The following is a 20264-nucleotide window of genomic DNA, read 5'->3' as shown; positions in this document are numbered from 1 at the left end:
GCTCCATTTTCCCTGTGGAATTGGACCAGTCACTGTGGCATTCTCACGAGCACTGGGCATGGGAGCATTTGACACGGTAAAGGTTTTGCCAAAAGGTTTAGCCACCACACCCGGCAGTGCGTGCACCTTCCCCAGGTAAGGCTGACAGCGGGAAGGTGAGGTGAAAGGCCCTTGCGGGCACCCCAGAGCCGGAAGGTGTGCCTGTCCGGATGCAGCTCCCGTGAACTCTTCGTCGCCGCACAGAGCTGCCCACGGTCACCAGAGCTAGGCCCCTGCCCAGTAGGCAGGCCTGTGCTGCTGTGATTGCTGCCCTGGCACCACTCACACGGAGGGAGGGCAGGTGAGGCTACGGGCCCCGGTGCCAGGGCTGGAGCCCTGCCTCTTGGCAGGGGCATTAGGGGAGGAGGGTGGAATATCCCAGGCACCCAGAGTTCATGGTTCTCGCAGCCAAGAAATGATGAGGAGAAAGCTTCAGAAGGAAGGCGGCTGGTGAAGGGGTGAGTCAGGTGGTGAGAGAGGGCACAGAGGCCAGACAGAGAGGACTGGTGCCCAGTGCCAGGGCTGAGATTTGGAATAGAATCTGTCAGGGAAAAGAGGTCAGGGTTTCAGAGCCAGGGTGCCTAGGATGAGGCAACAAACCAGAGGGCCAAGCAGGTGGGCCCGGCGGGCCTGGCCTTGCCTGGGCCTGCAGTAGGGTGGCTGCAAGGTGCTGTCGGTGGCCTGTTGGTCTGCCTGCTCATAAGGCAGAGGGTGGCAGGCAGCAGCAGGCTGGGGCTGCCGGGGCCCAGGGCACTCTGGGGCTGCGGTTCTCACCGGGGAGCCTCCACCTCTGAGCCAGAGATCACGGCCTACTCTCTTCTATTGGCCCAGGCCATGCCCAGTGTGTGTGTGTGTGTGTGTGTGTGTGGTTAATCCTCACCAGAGGATATTTTCTCCAGTGATTTTTTTAAAGAGAGAGCAGAAGGGAGGGATGGGGAGATGGAAACAGTGATTGGTTGCCTTTTTAAATTTTTATTTATTGATTAAGGTATCACATTTTATTTATTTATTTTAATTTACTTTGCTATTTTTATTTTTATTTATTTATTTTTATTAAGGTATTAATATATGTGTACATATCTTATCATTGCCCCCCCACCCTACTCCCATATATGCCCTCACCCCCCAGAGTTTTGCGTCGATTGGTTATGCTTATGTGCATGCATACAAGTCTTATCTCCCCCACCTCTCCCTAACCTTCCCGCTATAATTTGACATTCTGTTTGATGCTTTACTGCCTCTGTATCTATCTTTTTGTTCATCAGTTTATAATTTTCTTTATTATCCTTAAATGAGTGAGATCATGTGGTATTTTTCTTTCATTGACTGGCTTATTTCACTCAGCATAATGTTCTGATTGGTTGCCTTTGACTGTGGGACTAGGGATTGAACCTGCAACCCAGGTACGTGCTCTTGACTGGGAACAGAACGTGAAACCCTTAGGTGTGCAGGCCGATGCTCTAACCACTGAGAACACTGGCCAGAGCAGGTCATGCCTATTCTTGAGGTCGCCTTTATGCCCACAGCTTTTCGCTCTTCTGCTCTTTATGGGCCTGTTTTTCCCGGAGACGGGAGACCCAGAGCCCCTGGCTGTAGTAGCAAGGCCAGCATGCATCACATGAGGGGACAAGATGAGTCTGTCTCCCCCTCCTCCCATGTTGCTGCTGCCTCCTTGGCTTCTGCGTGAGCCGAGCTCCACACCACACCACTAGCCTTCCTCACTGCACTCCTTCAGCCCCTTATTTACCCTCAGTCACCTGCCCTCAGCCTCCCACAGGGACCTACCTGCTCACCTGCAATGGACATGTCTCCAGCAGTTCTTAAGGGAAGGACACATCAGATGTGGCCCCAAAACGTTGCATGTTCCTGTCTGCAGTCCAGCTCCTGTGTTGCCCACAATATAACCCCACCCCTAGACTTGGCCCACATTCAGCTGTCCAGTGGGCAGTGCTGATTCTGCCCTGGTCACCAGCACCACTAGAGACCTGAGCCCCTTTGTCTGCCCTCAGGACTTCCCATCCCTAGAGGGCGGACCTTGGGCCACTCTGGACAGAAGTTTGCTCCCCTGACTCCTTGTGAGACCATCCCCACAGCTACGGTTCCTCATATCCCTACAGCTGGTTTGCACATTAAGGGCCACATGTTGATTCCATTTATATGAAATGTCCCAAAATAGAGGCAAAGTGTTTAGTGGTTTCCTAGAGCTGGGGGCACTGGATAGAAAAGGGAAGTGACTACTCAAGTATACGGGGCTTCTTCTTTTGGGATTGGTGAAAATGCTACAAAATTGATTGTGAATATATTAAAACCATTATATTGTACAGTTTATTTTTTTTTAACATATATTTGTTATTGATTTCAGAGAGGAAGGGAAAGAGAGAAAGATCAATGATGAGAGAGAATCAATTGGCTGCCTCCTGCATGTCCTACATGGGACTGAGCCCACAACCCGGGCATGTGCCCTATGACCAGGAATCAAACTGTGACCTTCTGGTTCATAGTTGATGCTCAACTACTGAGCCACACTGGCCAGGCAAATTGTACATTTTAAATAGGTAAAGTTATGGTATATATGAATTATATTTCAATAAATCTGTTACCAATGGGAGTGGGGAACAGAACAAAAGAAAGCCCCGCCTAAACACATCCATAGCTGAAGTTCAGAGCTGGCCATTGTCTCCTCTGCTCCCTTGAAGGGAAAAGTAGCAGTTTGAAGGTTTAGGGGCCAGTCCAGCCTGAAGTGGACATACGTTTTCTTGACCACCCTTCATCTGAACCTCCTTCTCCAGCTTGGAAACTCCCCACCATAAATCTAGATATAAGATAGAGTCCACCTCCCACCATATAAAAGACTTGCTTTTCCAGCATCCTCTTGCTGCCATGTGACCAAGGTGTGGCTAATCAGATGCCTCTGCGGGAATTGCTCAATCTAGAGCAAAGCAGGAGGGAAAGTGGGAGGAGCTTAGGTGGCAGCAATGACAGCTTCACATCAGCAGTCTGGTGCCAAGGCAGAATTTAGAGTGCACTGAACTGCTCGTTTAATCAGGGAAATACTAATTTGGGGGGGGGGGGGGCTGTTTCTCTTTTCCGTGACCCACACGGAAAACGGCAGGTTCCTGAGTGGAGGAGCTGGGGATTAAGAAATTAAAATAAGAAAGAGACCAGAAGCAGAAATAGATTCAAGCTGGGATCCAGGTGGGGGGCTGCCATTCTGATGGAGAGACAGTCAACCACCCACCAGACAATACAGCGCATTTATTTATTTCCAGAGCGGGGTTTAAGGTCAAAGAAGTTTTGGGTGTACCCAGGTCCTATTCATTCATCATTCCTGGGATTTAGCAATATGAAGACCTGGGTAAGCCGAAACTGGTTTGGCTCAGTGGATAGAGCATTGGTCTGCGGACTGAAGGGTCCCAGGTTCAATTCTGGTCAAGGGCATGTACATTGGTTGCGGACACATCCCCGGTGGGGGGTGTGCAGGAGGCTGGTCAATGTTTCTCTCATCGATGTTTCTGGCTCTCTCTCCCTTTCCCTTCCTCTCTGTGGAAAATCAATAAAATATATATATGTATATATATTTAAAAAAAAAAAAAAAAGAGACCTGGGCAAGTCAAGGTCCTATTCGTTCCTCATTCCAAGCACATGGATAAAGATAAGAAATCAGTACTGATAATTGACTCCAACATTTTGAGAAGCTGTCACCTCGGACTCAGCTGACATTAATTTAAAGGTCATCCATGTGCATTACCAAGGGGCTCTCTGCTCTAATTAAGGAGCTTCCACTGCACACCTGCTAGGATGGCTATATCCAAAAGTACAGTAACATGTTGGCTAAGCGCCCCCTTTCCCCCTTTTTAGCTCCCCTCCAACCTTCTGTGTTTCTATGAGTCTAATAGTTAAATGGTCTTTTTCTGTTTTTATCAGCCAGAATCTGTTCTTTGGCTTTAAAGTGGTACTGACACACGTCTTCGGGGACCTTGCAGCACTAGATCGCTCACTGCCTCTGGGCAAGGCAAACTATCCCGACAGCTACAGCCCTCCGCTCCCACTGAGAGCAGAGCTTCGTATGCTTCATCTTACATTTCTGTCATCAGACCGCCTTTCACCCCATCCCATTAGTATCCCATAATAGACGTCCTAGTTTCTAATTCTGTCTCTCCCCTTCTCTTTATAGCTGCTTTCTTTTTTGTTAGTCTTCCTAATGTCTTGTTAATTTCTGGATTTTTTTTCCCCAATCCTGCTTGGAATTTCCAGTTGTGTTTATAAACTTCAATTCTAGAAAATTCTCAGCCTCTTTGAAGTATTCACTCCTTCTGGAACTCTGGTTATGTCACACCTTCTCACTCCATCTCAGTGGTTTTCCAACCTCTTTACCTTCGTTCCCATTTCCTTGTATCCCTGGGCACTTTCCATCTTGTAACTTTCTCAGGTCTACTTCAGGTTCATTCTCCTTTTAGGTGTCTAATCTGCTGCTTAACCATTAAGTTTCTCAATTCATATAGCATATTTTTCATTTTTAAGTTTTACTTTAACCAAACCAATTTGGTCCTTTCTTATAGTCTTTTTAATTATTCATACTTTTTCTTTTAATGTACATTTTCTATTTTTCACTTTCAACATCTGTTGTTGCTGTTCTAATTCTGTTTCCTCTTGCTGGTGGTGGTTTCTTTCCTTGGTGTGGATTGTAAACGCACAGTCCTTGAGGTTTTATCTGCAGGAATTCCTTCAGGCCTGGGTATACAGTACAGTCCTGAGAGAACTGCATTTGCTCCTGCTGGGTGCCTGGAGACACTGCCAACCCCAGGCCACTCTGAATGATCAGGTTGAGGATTTTCCACCTCAAATGTGTAGTATGAATTCTAGACCCAAACAGTATTGAGAGACAGCCGTGCCGATACTTTTTTGTCCCCATCTCCTACCTCCCCTTGCATCCAAAGGAAAGCTAAGTAGGTGAATTGTGGGATTGGTTCACTCTTTAAATGATCTGCTCTTGGGTCTCTGATCTGACTTCTCACTTTGTAGGAGCCTTAGATTTTGGCCAAGACAGTAATTTTAGGCTCCCCACACCCCCATCCCTTCCACACGCACACACATAAAGCAGATGAGTGACAAGAATGTTTATTAACTGGCTCCTACATCAAGTCCCAGTCCTGGAAGCTGTCAACAGACTCCATGGCCTCCACTAACCTGACCCATTTTCTTCTCTGTCAGAGTCATCATTTCATAGCAATGAGGAATGTCTGGCCAGACCCATGGCATCATTTGGTCTGGCCCTGCCAAGGCATTAGGGGTGAGTTTTAAAAAATTAAATGTTTGATTAAATTTGGCAGCTAATTTTTAAACTGATATTACTGTATGGCCCAAGAATGATGTTATAAATATACAAATGGCCCTTGGCAGAAAAAAGGTTCCCCACCCCTGGTTGAAGGCCAGGCTGGGAGGACACGAGTACAGGGTGAACCAGATCCGAGCAGAGGAGTGCGGCATGGCAGGAGGCTGAGCTGTGCTTGTCCATCCCTGGGGCAGCCCGAGAGCCCTCTAGTCCTCGCTGAGCCAATCAGTTCAAGGGCAGCTGTGATCCTTGTCCTTCAATGGGAAAGATCCAGAACAGGCCAAGCCCGAGTCTGACCCACAGATCCATTTCTCACTGGGGCAGTGGCAGCGCTGAGGTCAGTTCCGAACTAGTCTTTATTCAAAGGGAGATGTCGCCTGTCTTTGCCTGCGTTTCGGCGCCTTTTTCGACTCAAGAAGCTGTCTAGCTTCTTGCTGCGTTTCAGCTCCTTGAACTTCTCAGCGAGGACCAACTGGCGCTGTTCAGCTAGAGGACAGGGAGAAATCAAGCTGGTAAGCAAAAGCACCACTTTCCCTGTTCCCCAGTCAATAATTCTCAACCACTGTGCTGGGACACATGACTTAAGAGTTAATGGGTGTAAGCAAGCTGTCTTTTTCTCTGATTCCATTCTTTTACAACTCAACCAACTGGGAGCTTCTATGTTCCCAGTCCAGCATATATGGGGAGCACACCCTGCCCTGGGCACGTAGCTCAGTTGGTTACATCGTCATTCAGATATGGGTTCGATCCCCGATAAGAGAACATACAAAAAAACAACCACCCAGCAATGAATGTATAAATAAATGGAAAACAAATTGATGTTTCTCCTCCCATTCCATTCCCATTTTTTGAAAAATCAAAAAAACAAACAAGCAAACGAAACCCTACTGTGTCATATCATTAAAAAAATAAATAAAAGCAACACCCCCTGCCGATAATCTAATTTTAGGGAAATGAGAATGGGTAACTCCTCCCCACAGTATTTCTACTCTCCTCCTAATATACTATGGGATCCAGCATTCATGCCCTGCCCCTGCAGCCAGCCTGTCACAGCTGCGCCCACTCACATTTCTTCAGGAAGTACGGACGATGGCCCTGCTGGGCCTGAGCCCGCCGCTCCTGCTGGAGAGCCAGGCGCAGCTCCTGCTGCCGCCTTCGTTCCTGCTGGGCCATTTCTTGCTGCTCCTGAAGAGCAAAGATGAGATGGGTTGTGAGCAACTGTGAGCTACCTCCTGCCTTGCACTACCTTCACCCCCACCCACAATCTGACTCACTCACCATTCGCTGAAGCAGCTGCTGCAGCTGCTCATGCTTCTCCCCTGAACGGTGCTTCTTCAACTGCTTTTTCACAAGCTGCACCATGGGAAATGGATGTGGTGGTTAGCATGCTGTAAATGTTAGCTGAAATTCTGTGCCAGGCATTACTCTAAGAGGTTCGCATATGTTAACTCAGTAACACTATGAGATAGGAATTGTTCTTTCTTTTTATGATTAGAAAACTGAAGCAAAGCCAAGTTGAGTAACTTGCCAATGGAAAGCTAGTAAACGGAACAGATGAGCCAGGATTTGAATATAAGCACCAAATTAGGGAGAATTAAACCTGCCCACCACTATGCTCCAGTTACCTGTGCCTGACTCTAACCTGTGCCCTAGCTTCCCAAGCCCTAACCAGTGACCCGCCTCATGCAACACACCTGTTTCTCTTTGGCCCGGATGTCATTCAGGAATTGATACGTTTTGTCAAACACTTCAGGCTTATATTCCCCTGACAAATCGTCAAAGCGGGGGTCCCTGGCCACCTTTGGAGAGAACAGAGAGAATGTAAAAATACAGTTCGGTCTCCTTTCACAAGAAAGCACTTCCTGCCTCTTTCTCACCTTCTTACTGATGGGGACGACCTGACGCAAAAACGGCACCCGGACCTTGGCTGACATTTCCAGGGGCCTGTGGAGAAATTCAAGGACGGGTCAAGGGGACTCCAGTCTTGGCCAAAAGCCTCCCACCTGCCCCCTAAGAAAATAGACACCGACTCAAGATCGCAGACATCCTCCAACTCCTGGGACAGGCCTGCTCCTCACCTGTGCTTATCCGCAACACATGCATTTTGGACAGGTGGTCTAGAGCCTTGCTTCTTAGTGCTGCTTCCAGCTACCAACTGTTTGTATGTCTTAGTCCCCACTTGGCTCTGCAATTCCAACAGCTCCTCAAATGACATGTTAGATGTGTCTGTAGCAGGAGGTGAAGATAGGGGACACACACAATTCAGCTCAGCATTTCCCACTGCTGGGAAGACAGCATTCCATTCTCCTTAAGGTAACTGTCCCCTTCCAATACCCCCACCCAACCAATCCCTACAGGTCCTGAGCAGCACAGGCTGTCATGGTGCTGTCATCTAAGTTCCCAACTGTTTCAGCTACCTTGGGCCCTCCCCTTGCTAAGGTGTGTATGTAAGGCCAGCAGTGGAGCCAGTCAGTCCTTTTTTTTTTTTTTTTAATATATATTTTATTGATTTTTCAGAGAGGAAGAGAGAGGGTCAGAGTCAAAAACATTGATGAGAGAGAAGCATCCATCAGCTGTCTCCTGCACACCCCCATTGGGGATGTGCCCACAACCAAGATACCTGCCCTTGACCAGAATCAAACCTGGGACCTTTCAGTCCACAGGCCAATGCTCTATCCACTGAGCCAAACCGATTTTGGCCACAGTCCCTTCTTTTTCACCTTCTTAAATTATTCCTTCACAGGTCTCCCCAGGAGGGCCTGTCTCCCTTGCCCAGTTACTGTTGCCAATGCTCCGGTTCATCATCTCAGCACCTCACCCTAATCTGGTCTCCCAACCTCCAGTCTCCCTCCTCTCAGTTATGCTCCCCACTTCAGTTTGAGAGAGACATCTAAAATGTAATTCTTCTCAGGTCGAGGTTGGAGCGCCAGGCAGGCCGGCTTCCCGAGTGTGCTCGGTGGCGGTCGTCTGACATTTTACCCCAATGAGTTGTCCAGCGGACTCTGCCGCCAGCCTTCAGAACTATAAGGGGAGATATCCAAGATGGCGGCATAGGCAAACATCTAAACTGCTGCCATGCACAATTACAAAACTACAACTATTGGGTCGGCAGCTAAGTAATTGCGGGTTTCACACATATATGGCTTCAGTTGAATTTTTAGGTTTGCAGACGTAGTACAAATGTAAAACACATTTTGTTATTGATAGTTGGCTATTCAGCTGTTAATCAGTAAAAAAAGTTTTTTGATCTGTTTTGTAGTTTTCGTTTGGCGTTCATTGAAAAATGGAAAATCAAAAGGAACATTTTCGTCATATTTTGCTTTTTTATTTCCGCAAAGGGAAAACGCATCGCAAGCTCATAAAAAGTTATGTGCTGTTTATGGTGACGAAGCCTTAAAAGAACGGCAGTGTCAAAATTGGTTTGCCAAATTTCGTTCTGGTGATTTTTCACTCAAAGATGAAAAACGCTCTGGTCGTCCAGTTGAAGTTGATGACGCCCTAATCAAAGCAATAATCAATTCAGACTGTCACAGTACAACACGTGAGATTGCAGAGAAGCTTCATGTATCACATACATGCATTGAAAATCACTTAAAACAACTTGGCTATGTTCAAAAACTCGATACATGGGTTCCTCACGAACTGAAAGAATCACAGTTAACGCAACGCATTAGCAGCTGCGATTTGCTAAAGAAACGTAATGAAAATGATCCATTTTTAAAACGACTGATAACTGGCGATGAAAAATGGGTTGTTTACAACAATATCAAGCGGAAAAGATCGTGGAGCAGGCCAGGTGAACCAACTCAAACAACATCAAAAGCTGATATTCATCAAAAGAAGGTTTTGTTATCAGTTTGGTGGGATTACAAAGGAATTGTCTACTTTGAACTCTTACCACCCAACCAAACGATCAATTCTGATGTCTACATTGAACAACTAACGAAATTAAACAATGCAGTTGAAGAAAAGCGGCCCGAATTGACAAATCGAAAAGGTGTTGTATTCCATCATGACAATGCAAGGCCACACACATCTTTGGTCACTCGGCAAAAATTAATGGAGCTTGGTTGGGATGTTTTGCCACATCCACCATATAGTCCTGACCTTGCACCATCTGATTACTTTTTGTTTCGATCTTTACAAAACTCCTTGAATGGTAAAAATTTCAATAATGATGATGATGTCAAATCATACCTGATTCAGTTTTTTGCTAATAAAAACCAGAAGTTTTTTGAACGTGGGATTATGATGCTGCCTGAAAGATGGCAAAAGGTCATTGATCAAAATGGGCAATACATTACAGAATAAAGTTATTTAGTTCCATGAAAAAATTGTCTTTGATTTTCTTTAAAAAATCCGCAATTACTTAGTTGCCGACCCAATAAAAGACAAAACGGCTATCACCCAGAACCACGGGAAAGCTGGCTAAGTGGAAGCTCTACAACTAGACGGAAAGAGAAAACAATCAGGGCACAAGTGCTGAAAAACTAAGATACAGGCATGCACGCGATATGGGCTGGCAGCGGATCCCGGCTGGAGGCGGGCGTTGCTTTCTTCAACCTGAAGAGAGACAAACTCCCAATCTCTCTGAAATCCAGTTTCTGGGGAGAAGCTAGACTGTCTGCCATCGGGTTGGAAGTGAGGGGGGCTTGCTTGCAGAACTGCGTGCAAGAATAATTGTTTGCTGTGTGGGGGCGCAAGACGCGGGCGGAGAGGCAGAGAGAGCTGATGGGCAGCCATCGCTGTTTGCCAAGTCCTAGCCTAGTGATGCCCTGAGACTCTGCCCTACACAATTTACAAACACACCCAAGCTCCAAGCAGCGATTTTTGCATATGAATGGCTTTCTCTAATGCAGTATAACCTAGCAAACTTGAAACCTGGTGCAGACAGCTCCAAAGCCTCCAAGCTCCAAGCAGGGAGGAGAGGACTGTGGTTCTCGCTGTAGCTCCTGCAGGGTGGCCCCAGACAGTAGCTGAACTGCACCCCATTGGAGATCCAGAAGCCAGTGTACCTAGTGGTCAGTGTGAGAGAGACACCAGATCTCAACTCGACACATTCGGGAGACAGACTCAGTGAGCACCAAAGCCCCACTGAAACAAGGCCTGCACCATAAGCATGTCTCCAGTGCAGCAGTTCTTCCATTATAGACACAGCGGGTCCCCACAGCCAATAGGCCTGGAGGTCAATTCCTCCCAGTGTACCAACAGCAATCAAGGTTTAATTACACCAAGACTTTGCACTCAGCCCATGAAGGGGTGTACCAAGAGTGACCACCTCAGGCGATTGGGGAAGTTGAGCTACTGGCCCCTATATGTCATTGACCACACAAAGCCACTCCAGCAACACAGGGAGGCAGCCAAAATACGGAGACACAGAAACATGTCACAAATGGGAGAGATGGAGGAAAGTAAACTACTAGATGACAGAGAGTTCAGAACCACATTTATAAGGTTACTCCAGAATCTTCTAAAAACCACCGAGAAACTTGATGAGAACCCCCAAGAAGCTTAGTGAGACCTTCACCGACCTTAATGAGAATGCACAAAAAAAAAAAAAAAAAAAGAAAAAAGGAAAAGGACCAGTCAGAAATTAAGCATACACTGTCTGAAATAAAGAATATACAGAAACAACTGTAGATCAACGTACCCCACGAGTCAAACCAAAGATCTGGAATGTGAGGAAACAAAAAACACCCATCCCTCTGGCAGAAAGAAAGAAAAATCCAAAAGTGTGAGGATAGTGTAAGGAGCATCTGGGACGGCTTTAAGCGTACCAACATCCGGATTTTTGGGGTGCCAGTAGAGAGCGAACAGGATATTGAAGGCCTATTGGAAGAAATAATGACAGAAAACGTTCCCTACCTGGTAAAAGAAATACACTTACGAGTCCAGGAAGCAAACAGAACCCCAAACAAGAGGAATCCAAAGAGGATCACACCAAGACACATCATAATTAAAATGCCAAGGGCAAAAGACAAAGAGAGAATCTTGAATGCAGCAAGAGAAAAAACAGCTAGATAATCTACAAGGGAGTACCCATATGACTGTCAGCTGATTTCTCAACAGAAACTATGCAGGTCAGAAGGGAGTAGCAAGAAATATTCAAAGTGATGAACAGCAAGAACCTACAACCAAGACTACTCTACCCAGCAAAGCTATCATTCAGAATTGAAAGTCATATAAAGAGCTTCAGACAAGAAAAAGTTAAAGGAATTCATCACTACCAAACCAAGATGAACTGCTGAAGGGTATTCTGTAAGAAGAGGAAGAAGAAAAAGGTAAAGGTGAAAATTATGAACAAAAAAAGACATCAAATACATACCTACCAACAAGTGAATCTAAAAATCAAGTGAATAAAAAATCTGATGAACAGAATGGACTGATGAATATAATAGAATCAGAGATATAGAAAGGGAGTGGACTGACAATTCTCAGGGGGAAGGGGTCTGAGAGGTGTGGGAAGAGATTGGACAAAAATCTTACACCTATTGATGAAGACAGTGGCGGGGGTAAGGGCATGGGGTAGGGTGGGGAATCAGGTGGAGGGGGAAGAGGAACACCTGTAATAATCTGAATAAAGATTATAAAAAGTAAACAATAAATAAAATGTAACTCTGCTCTTATCACTCCAACCTCATACCCACTCCACATAAATACACTTCAGATCATGTCACTCCAGAACTCAAAACTCCCCAACGCCTTCCACCTTTGCTTAGCATTAAAGTGGCTGGAAGCCCCAGGAGACCTAGCCCCTATATTGTATCTAATCTCATTTCCTACTAACCTCCTCCTCCCACTCCTCTGTCAGCTGCCCTCCTAGCAGTCCCTGAGCAGGAAGGCGTTCTTTGCACTTGATGCTGCCTCTGCTTGGAGCATTTTCTTCAGATACATTTATTACTTCTCTGCACCTTTCAACCATGGCTCAAACGTCACCTACTGTGAGGCCTCCTCTGATTACTTATAATTGCATTCCCTCCCTTTCTCTCTATAACCTGGTAACCTTTTTGGAAAATTGAGATATAATTCACATGCCATAAGATTCACCTTTTTACAGTATACAATTCTGCTTTACTGCCTTTTAATAGACTAATTTATGTGTCTCTTTTTTAAAACTACTCTTTCTAAATGATAAATTCCATGAGGACAGTTTTTGGCTGCTTTATTCACTATTGCATCTCCAGCATCTAGAACTATGCCTAACTATATATATTTATATTTACTTACTTATTTAATTATTTATTATTTTTCCCCCCAGAGAGAAAGGGAGAGGGACCGAGAGAAACAAATGAGAATCACTGATGGGCTGCCTCCAGCACGCCCCCTATTAGGGATGGAGCCCGCAAGCAGGCACCTGTCCTTGACTGGAATCGAACCTGGGACCCTTCAGTCCGCAGGCCGAGGCTCTATCCACTGAGCCAGACCCGCTGGGACTGCCAAACTTCTTTCATCTTGACGAACTGAGTCCTTCCCCAGCACCCCGTGTCCTGGCCTCAATGCTTTCCCACAGGCGTCCTCTCCCTGGGACTCCTTCATCCTCCCTTTAAGAGCCTGCTCAGGGCGTCCTGGCCCAGGAAGCACCCTCTCCCAACTTGCCACTGCGCCAAGGCGCTCCTTGAGGGCCTTTGGGAGAACTTAGCTCTCGGCAACCGCGCTGCCGGCTCCGACACCGCACCGGGCGGGGAGCCCGGACCTGCGCTCCTCCCGCCTCGCGGCCCCCCTGGCGCCCGCCCCCTCCCGCCCCCGGCCCCCTCCCGCCCCGCGGCCTCCCCCTTCCGCAGGTCCCCGGCCCCCGGCCCCCTCCCGCCCCGCGGCCTCCCCCTTCCGCAGGCCCCCGGCCCCCGGCCCCCTCCCGCCCCGCGGCCTCCCCCTTCCGCAGGTCCCCAGCCCCCGGCCCCCGGCGTCCTCCCGCCCCGCGGCCTCACCCTTCCGCAGGCCCCCGCCGTCATCTCCGCTCTCCCCGGCCCCGCGGGGAGAGCCGGCGGCCGGCCCGGCGCGGGATCTCGCTCTCGGCATCGCTCTCACGGCGCGGACCAACGGCGTGGCTTCCGCCCAGGCGGCTCCGGCCCCGCCCCTTCCGGCAGCCCGGGAGGCGGGTCCGCACAGGCGGAGACGCCAGACTCCCAACACGCCCAGTGCCCGGCGCCGGGCTGGGGCGCCCACTCCAGGTAACGTGGCCACTTTATCACCTGGCCGTGGACTCCGCGCCGACGAGGTGGGCCAAGCCACGTGGCATTTGACCTGCGAGTGCCCCCTGCCCCCTGGACAAGCTCCTGCCATCCCATTTATTCCACAAAGACAGATCATTGGTTTAGAGGTCTTTAATTTTTATAAAATCTGAGCTGGCTGTGAGCATCAGGGTTACAGCAACAGCTCAAGGAAGGGGTAGGATTATCTGCTGGTCCTCGCCTTCCCCGGGTCAGGGCGAAGGAGGTTTCATGGCAACAGCTGCAACTTCTCTCAGCTCCCAATCAATGCTCATGGCTCAAGCAGGGGCGGGTGAAAACAGAGCGGGAGGGAAGCTTCTGAGGACCAGACACTGCTTGCTTCTCCCTTCTCCCCATTCCCTTCACTTCTCAGAGGCCTGCTGGCCTGGGACAGAGCAGAGTCCAGGAGCAGTTGGAAGAAGGTGGATGGGACAGAGCACCAAGGGAAGGGGCCCTCGGCCCAAGGAGGGGGGGACCTAGCCCTCCCCCCACAGCTCCCCACTGAGTTCACAGCACAAAAAACACCTCTAGTCCAACAACTCCATGTGGAGGTATACCAGGGTCCAAAGGGGCAGGCGGGTGAGAGACAGGTAGGGGCAGTGAAGACAGCAGCAGGCTCCGGAGGGATGGTGGCAAAAACTTCCTTCTACCCATGGGAGGAGACGATGGGGCGACTGATATTGCTGTTGGTGGTCATGGCATTCAGCTCCCACCTGCCAACAGTGACAGGTGTAAAGGACAGGAAGAGGAGCCTCCGCCCACGCCCAGAATTGGAATCAAAACTATGAATACAGCAGTGTCTTCAACTTCCTTAAACCTTAACTACCCACAGCCACCTCTTCCTTACAGCCCTTCTAGATTTAACAATCAGGCCCGCCCACCACCAAATCCAATACCACCCACAACTCCACCTGCAAGCTCAAGTGGACTTCCTGTTTATGTTTACATCTTCTTTTGCCCAACACCTGGAGAAAAGCACAGGTGTATACATCTCAGTAAATTTCCCAACCTATCTATCCTCTGCTTAGATCCAACCAGGCAGCTCCTATCCCAATTCAGGAATGCCCATTTTGCTCTCAACTACTATCCCTTTCAGAAAGAAGTCTGATTTGGCTCTCCTACCCTCCCACCCCAGGTCTTCCCCACCCATCCCATCACGTTAAAATTAAATCCCTTTTTGACAATTCTGCCATTCTATAAAGATTTACCAATAACCTCCTTAGCTCCAAACCCTCACTATAGTCTACAGTACTTGATTTAGGTGTGAAAAGGAAAATTGGGGGGGGGGGGGATGGGACAGGAACAGACTTGTAACCTAGCTCAGTATCTGGTAAAACTGCAGTCTTACTTCCTCACTAGGCTGACTTGGGCGGAGCTGAGAGCCTAACTCAGGGCCCTGCTACAGCTGATTTGGGCTGATATAGGAGGAAAGATATAGGTCAGAGCCTCCCCATGTGCAGTCCAGGCTCCTGAACTGAACTGATACAAGGAAAAAGACGTGCGGAAGAATGACCCAAAAGGGCATAATTATATACAAAGTACTTTTGGTGCCTGATTTAGACCTAAGAGTGAAACTAAAAGGGAAGGAGCTAGGAAGAACTCACTTAATTCCAGAACTAAGGTGATTCAGAGGCTTCTAAACTTATCTTTACTTGCAGGTAGGTCCTAAGATTTAATCAAACTTTTTCAGCATGTTAAAGAAACAACCATATAGGCTCAGATCTCAGGAAGTGATGCTCCTGAGCTTCGTTTGAAAAACAATTTTTCCCCCATGTAATTTACCCAGTGGACAGTCTATATCTCCTTCCATCTCATTCTCCACAAGAATTCTATATCTTCCATATGAGGTCATGCTTGTGCTGCCACTTACTCTCAATCAATCCCTTCTTTCCAACCACTCACTGTACCTGATGTCATGGGGCAAACAGGACTGGTCCAGGTTATACTGAATTACAGCCAGTTTGCACAGAGTCTTCAGACTAGGGCCTTTAGAGGAAGAATGGGAGACAGGGACATAGTCAAAGCCAAGGAAAGATTCGGTCCTGGGTGTCACTACCCAGAGACAGGGACCCTGATGGCAGGAGCACTTTGGGAATAAGTGTACTTACTAAAGTCCAAAATGTGTAAATCAGAATGATCTATGAGGTCAAACTCATCTCCCAGGCCTTCCTCAGGAGACGGACTGTAGAGATCAAAAGAGAGATAAAGGAAGGAGGAAAGAATGCTCATGTGACCCTTCTTGCTCAAATGCCTCCCAGTTTAGCCCCAGACTTAGGGCCTTCCCTGCGCCCTCCCCTCTCTCCTACTAACCTGGTACCCCCAAAGAGGACAATTTTGTCACCAACAATACAGCAGCACTGGCGCCGGCGTGGACATGGCCCCTTTCCCTTCGGTTCAATCTTTTTCCAGGTAAAGGACACTACAGAGAAGTTTACATGGAGATTCAATACCTGCCCAGGCCAGATATCCTCTCCAACCTCAACCTCTCACCTACTCAGGATTCTTTCTTTCTTTCCCTCCCCTCTCACGTGCTCCCTGCTTCTCCCTTAGAGGCAGTGTTCTTTACCAGGGTTAAATTTCCACAGGTCATGGAAGTGCCGGTTCAGCCTTGCATTATAGCCACCAAAAATGTACAGCTCCCCGTTGTAGCCAACTGGAAGGAGAGGGGGACGTCAGGAGTGTGAAGACGCTGTGGGGAGGGAGGACTCCGCAGGGACATAGCACTCACAGGCCGAGTGGCTCCGGCGCCCCTCGGGCAGCACCGGAGTGGCTGGACAGTCCAGCCAGGCCTCAGTCCTGGTGTCAAAGACTCGGATGCGGTTGCAGTAAATCTCATTGTTGGAATGGAACGGCCCAAATCGGTCAGCGCGACCCCCAAAGACATACATGTGACTGCCCAGCATTGTGGCTGAGTGGAAGTCCCTCCAGCGTGCAGGATTGCCCTGAGCAGGAGGGGGAGAAGAGAGATGAGGGGGGTGAGAAGGCTGGGAAAGGATCTGCTCTCACTATTGAACTTCCTATGGTTTCTTCGATTGAGGGTGGGGTCTGGGAGAAAGGAGGAAGGGCAGACCTTTGTACAGATAAGGGTCCACGTCATGGTGCTGGTATCCAGCTTGTGAATATCATTGGAAAAGCAGTCGGCCTGAATGGGAAGAGAAAGGAAGTGAAAAAAGGAATATAAGATTGGGTCAGTAGTCTCTGACCTCCATCCCTCCCCTCAAAAACCTGCAAAATAGCCCCAGCCAGTTTGGCTCAGTGGATAGAGCTTTGGCCTGCAGACTGAAGGGTCCTGGGCTCAATTTCAGTCAAGGGCACATACCTCAGTTGCAGGCTTGACCTTAAGCCCTGATTGAGGCACGTGCCAGAGGCAACTAAATTGACTATCTCTCACATCAAAGTTCCTCCTGGTCTCTCCCCCTCCCTTCCACTATCTCTAAAAATCAATGGAAAAACAACCTCAGGTGAGGATTAACGACAACAACCAAAAACCCTGCAAAACGAGCCAAAGCCTCCCATTCCACCATCCTCAATTCCCCTCCCTCACTTGCTTTCCAGACCTACCAGTTGCTCGTAGCCCCCAAAAATGTACATGGTCTTGCCCAAGACACAAGCCGAATGTCCGTCCCGGGCCCCAGGAACTGTTCCTAACACTCGGGGCGTGGACCACTTGTGAGTATCTGAAGGAGATGAGAGGTTGAGCCAGTTAAGCAACTCTGACCCTCCTGAGTTGCCCTATTCCCAACCCAGCCGACATCTTCCCAGCACGGGAGGTACCGTTTGGAGGAACAGAGCCCCGTACTCACTGACGTCAAAGGCGTAGAGAACATTGCAGGCTCCTTCCGTGTCATTCCGCCCGCCCCAAAGGAAGACCGTGTCATCGATGAGGACGGTGGAGTGCCCATACCGCATGTATGGCACCACAGGAGGCTGCCCGCGGACGGTGGGTCTCACCGGGGGCAGCTTTGTCCAGCGCAAGGACACTGTGGGCATAGCTCAGCTCAACCCTGGAACCCTCCTTCCAGGCTGTCCACCTTTTCCCAAACCAGATCTTCATTCCTTCATCCCCTTTGGCCACAGGACCACCACCAAAACTCACCCCACCACCCGTTTCCCTCCCCAGTGGGCACCAGGGACGTTCCCAGGATTAGCTTACCTGCGTTGAAAATGTGCACATCAATCTGACGCAGTGTTTCGTAGTCTTCACCGGAGCAGTAACCCCCGAAGGAGAATACCCGGTGCCCAACAGCCACTGCAGCATGGTTCACCCTGCGGGGCCCGCCCTCCAGGTGCACTGTCCACCGTAACATCCCCTGGGCCACTGGTTACAGCAACATGCCCCCCCGGCACGGCCTGCTGCCTCTGCTACCTGCACACAAATCAGGGCCACAGAGGCCTGTGCCTGGCTCACCAGGACTCTGCCCGGGACCGGCACTTGCCTTCAAGTGTCACCCGGGTGGCTCCTCCCACGCCCCGCCCCCCCAGCTCAGGTGGCTGGCCCTGCCCCAGAGGAGCAGCCGAGGTCAAGGAGCTAGCCCCGGCCCTGAGTTCTCCAAAAGCAAAGGGTGGGGCCACTCCAACCTGACTGCCAGCTCAGAATCAGCTGATCAAGGGCTCAGCGAGATCATTCCCTACTCATGGATGCTCTACCCTACCCATGGCCTGGCACAAGCTCCAAGCCCCTTCCCAGGCTGCTGGGCTCCCTGGTACCTCTGGTACCTCTGGCTCTGCTCTGATTACTGCCACCTCTCTAAGAATCTCTGTGCTCTTTAAGATGGGGAGAGGGATCTCAAAATACTCGGAGCTATTAATAGCTCAGCCAGCCCCAGACGGTCCATTGAAAGCTGGCATGGGTACTTCCAAGCAGAAAAGCTTTTAGGCTTTTAGAGTGGATTAGTTCCCCTATGCAAGATGGGGGGGGGGGGGGGGTCCAGGACAGGGACCTCCACATTACCATGGATGGTTAACCCCTCATAGGAAGCTCTTGTCAAACTGAGCTACTGTCGTTGGGGTCACCAAGGGCCTTCCCAGGCATGAGGAGTTCCTTTAGCAGCTGGGCCTGGTGTGCTGCCAAAACTAGGAACTTAATCAGAAAGGTATGTGTCCGCTGTAGATTGAGGGAGTGGGGGTGGGGAGGAAGGGTTTCCTCCTCCTGCCATTTCCCAACCCTACTCCAGTGGCAGAGACAAACTGTTCCCAGCAGCTGTCCTCCCACAGGGGTCCCCAAAGGGGGGTGACGGTGGGAGGGTGCACTGGCGACGAGAAGGGAAGCAAAATGCCCTTGGGCAGGACACGAAAAAGACCCAGGTTGGAGGGCTGATCTCTTTTAGACAACCTGCCAACCTAGTGGGAATGGGTACATTTGAAGCCCGCGTCAGGCAGAGCCTCCAGTGACTGGCACTGCCTTTGCTGGCAGGCACCTGTTGGGTCTGGGTGGATCATCTTCTCCCTGTTCAAGGCAGAACTTCAGGCCCAGAGAGAGCTCAAGGGAGGCCCCTTGAGAAAAAGAAAAAAGGGCATGGCTTTCAGCTGGCTTGCAAGTCCCTACCAACCTCCCTCAACCCTCTCTTCCCAGGCTTTAAACAGCCACCATGCCCAACCTGACAACTATAGTCTCCCTTGATTACTCTTGTCCTCAATCCAGAATACCTGGGCTCTGGGCTTGAGGGGATGGATAGGGAGGCTGAAGGGCTAAGAACGGGAGTGCTTTGTCTTCCCTCATAGCTTCTACTCCCTGCAACTCCATCAAGGTAGAGAACTCACAGGAGTAGAGAGAAGCAATCCCATCCAAAGGTGGAGAGAGAATCTTAGCTTCTCTTCCGTCAGGACAACCCAAGCTCATGGAAACACGCCCTCAGGGGCTGTGCTAGCTTGGAGTTTCCCCCAACCTCCATCATGGCCGCATTCTCAACTTCTTCAATTCCCTTCGTGTGCCTACCCCCTCTCTGCTCTCTTGCAATTATCACTCGGCCCCCCTCCACCCCCCCTTTTTTTAAATCTAGACTCTAGATTCTAGAGCCTTGCAGTTTTCTCCTTTTTCCTTTTCCCACCACTCCAAGCTCCACCCAAAAGTTCTCCATTTTCCCTTTCTCACTGAGGGAAAAGCGCTAATAATCACTGTCCCCTTTTGGCCAGAGAGATTCCTCCCAGTATGTGACGCTGTCTCTGGATTCTTCCAGTCATCCCGACCTCCCCTCCCCCACAGCGCCGGACCCTCCCCCCCACCCCCTCCATTATCCTTAGTCCCCCCCCGTTCTCTTCCTAACCCAGCCTTCCTTCCAGGTCCCTCAGTGCCTCCTCCAGCCGCCGAGTCTCTCTCACGGTTACCTCACCGTTCTTCCGCGACCCTGCCCCATTCACACGCTCCTTTCCCATCGTCCCCTTAGCTCCCTCCCCACCCCCACCTCAGCACCCTCCGGCCTCTCCCTCGCGGTTCCAGCTCCAGACAAGGGCGCCCCCGGCACCTCCAGTTTCCTTGTCACACCAACCCACCCCGGGCTACCTGGTCAGGCCGGGCCGGGGCGGGGCCGCGGGCAGCCTGGAACCCGTTGAGCGCCAACCGACGACTCGGTCTCCAACGAGATAAACACAACCAGGCTCAATGCTTCCGGCGGGCAGCGGTGCGCGCACGTGCAGTCCGAGCCAAGTTCCGAAGCCTGCCGGGACTTGTAGTCCATCGGCTTCGAGCT

General features: G+C 49.8%; 2 protein-coding genes across 8 annotated transcripts; both read right to left on the bottom strand.

The window, feature by feature from the left end:
- Positions 1-5141: 5141 nt before the first annotated feature.
- Positions 5142-13446, bottom strand: RRP36 (ribosomal RNA processing 36). Its single transcript, XM_084890361.1, has 7 exons — positions 13297-13446; positions 7450-7597; positions 7249-7315; positions 7066-7170; positions 6650-6724; positions 6439-6556; positions 5142-5857 (listed from the first exon to the last, which is right to left on the bottom strand). The coding sequence occupies exons 1-7, from the start codon at positions 13385-13387 to the stop codon at positions 5721-5723; spliced, it is 741 nt and encodes a 246-aa protein (XP_084746487.1). The 5' UTR covers positions 13388-13446; the 3' UTR covers positions 5142-5720.
- A 215-nt stretch (positions 13447-13661) lies between these two features.
- KLHDC3 (kelch domain containing 3) lies at positions 13662-20217 on the bottom strand. Of its 7 annotated transcripts, XM_084890351.1 has the most exons (13): positions 20078-20207; positions 18996-19071; positions 17732-17944; positions 17382-17558; positions 17140-17255; positions 16649-16720; positions 16307-16520; positions 16145-16231; positions 15889-15997; positions 15687-15760; positions 15486-15564; positions 14490-14543; positions 13662-14291 (listed from the first exon to the last, which is right to left on the bottom strand). In XM_084890351.1, exons 3-12 carry the CDS (start codon positions 17883-17885, stop codon positions 14498-14500), a joined length of 1128 nt encoding a protein of 375 aa, XP_084746477.1. In that variant the 5' UTR covers positions 17886-17944; positions 18996-19071; positions 20078-20207; the 3' UTR covers positions 13662-14291; positions 14490-14497. The 7 variants fall into 7 exon arrangements, with proteins under 7 accessions (XP_084746477.1, XP_084746476.1, XP_084746473.1 ...); XM_084890350.1 differs by lacking the exon at positions 18996-19071 and having other exon boundaries at positions 20078-20217; XM_084890347.1 differs by lacking the exon at positions 14490-14543 and having other exon boundaries at positions 20078-20206.
- Between the last annotated feature and the right edge of the window lie 47 nt (positions 20218-20264).

Source organism: Pipistrellus hanaki (assembly GCF_964339955.1).
Source record: "Pipistrellus hanaki genome assembly, chromosome: 7".
NCBI classification, from domain to species: Eukaryota; Metazoa; Chordata; class Mammalia; order Chiroptera; family Vespertilionidae; genus Pipistrellus; species Pipistrellus hanaki.
The sequence above is the reverse complement of the archived record's forward strand: the minus strand, read 5'-3'. Positions and strand labels throughout refer to the sequence as shown.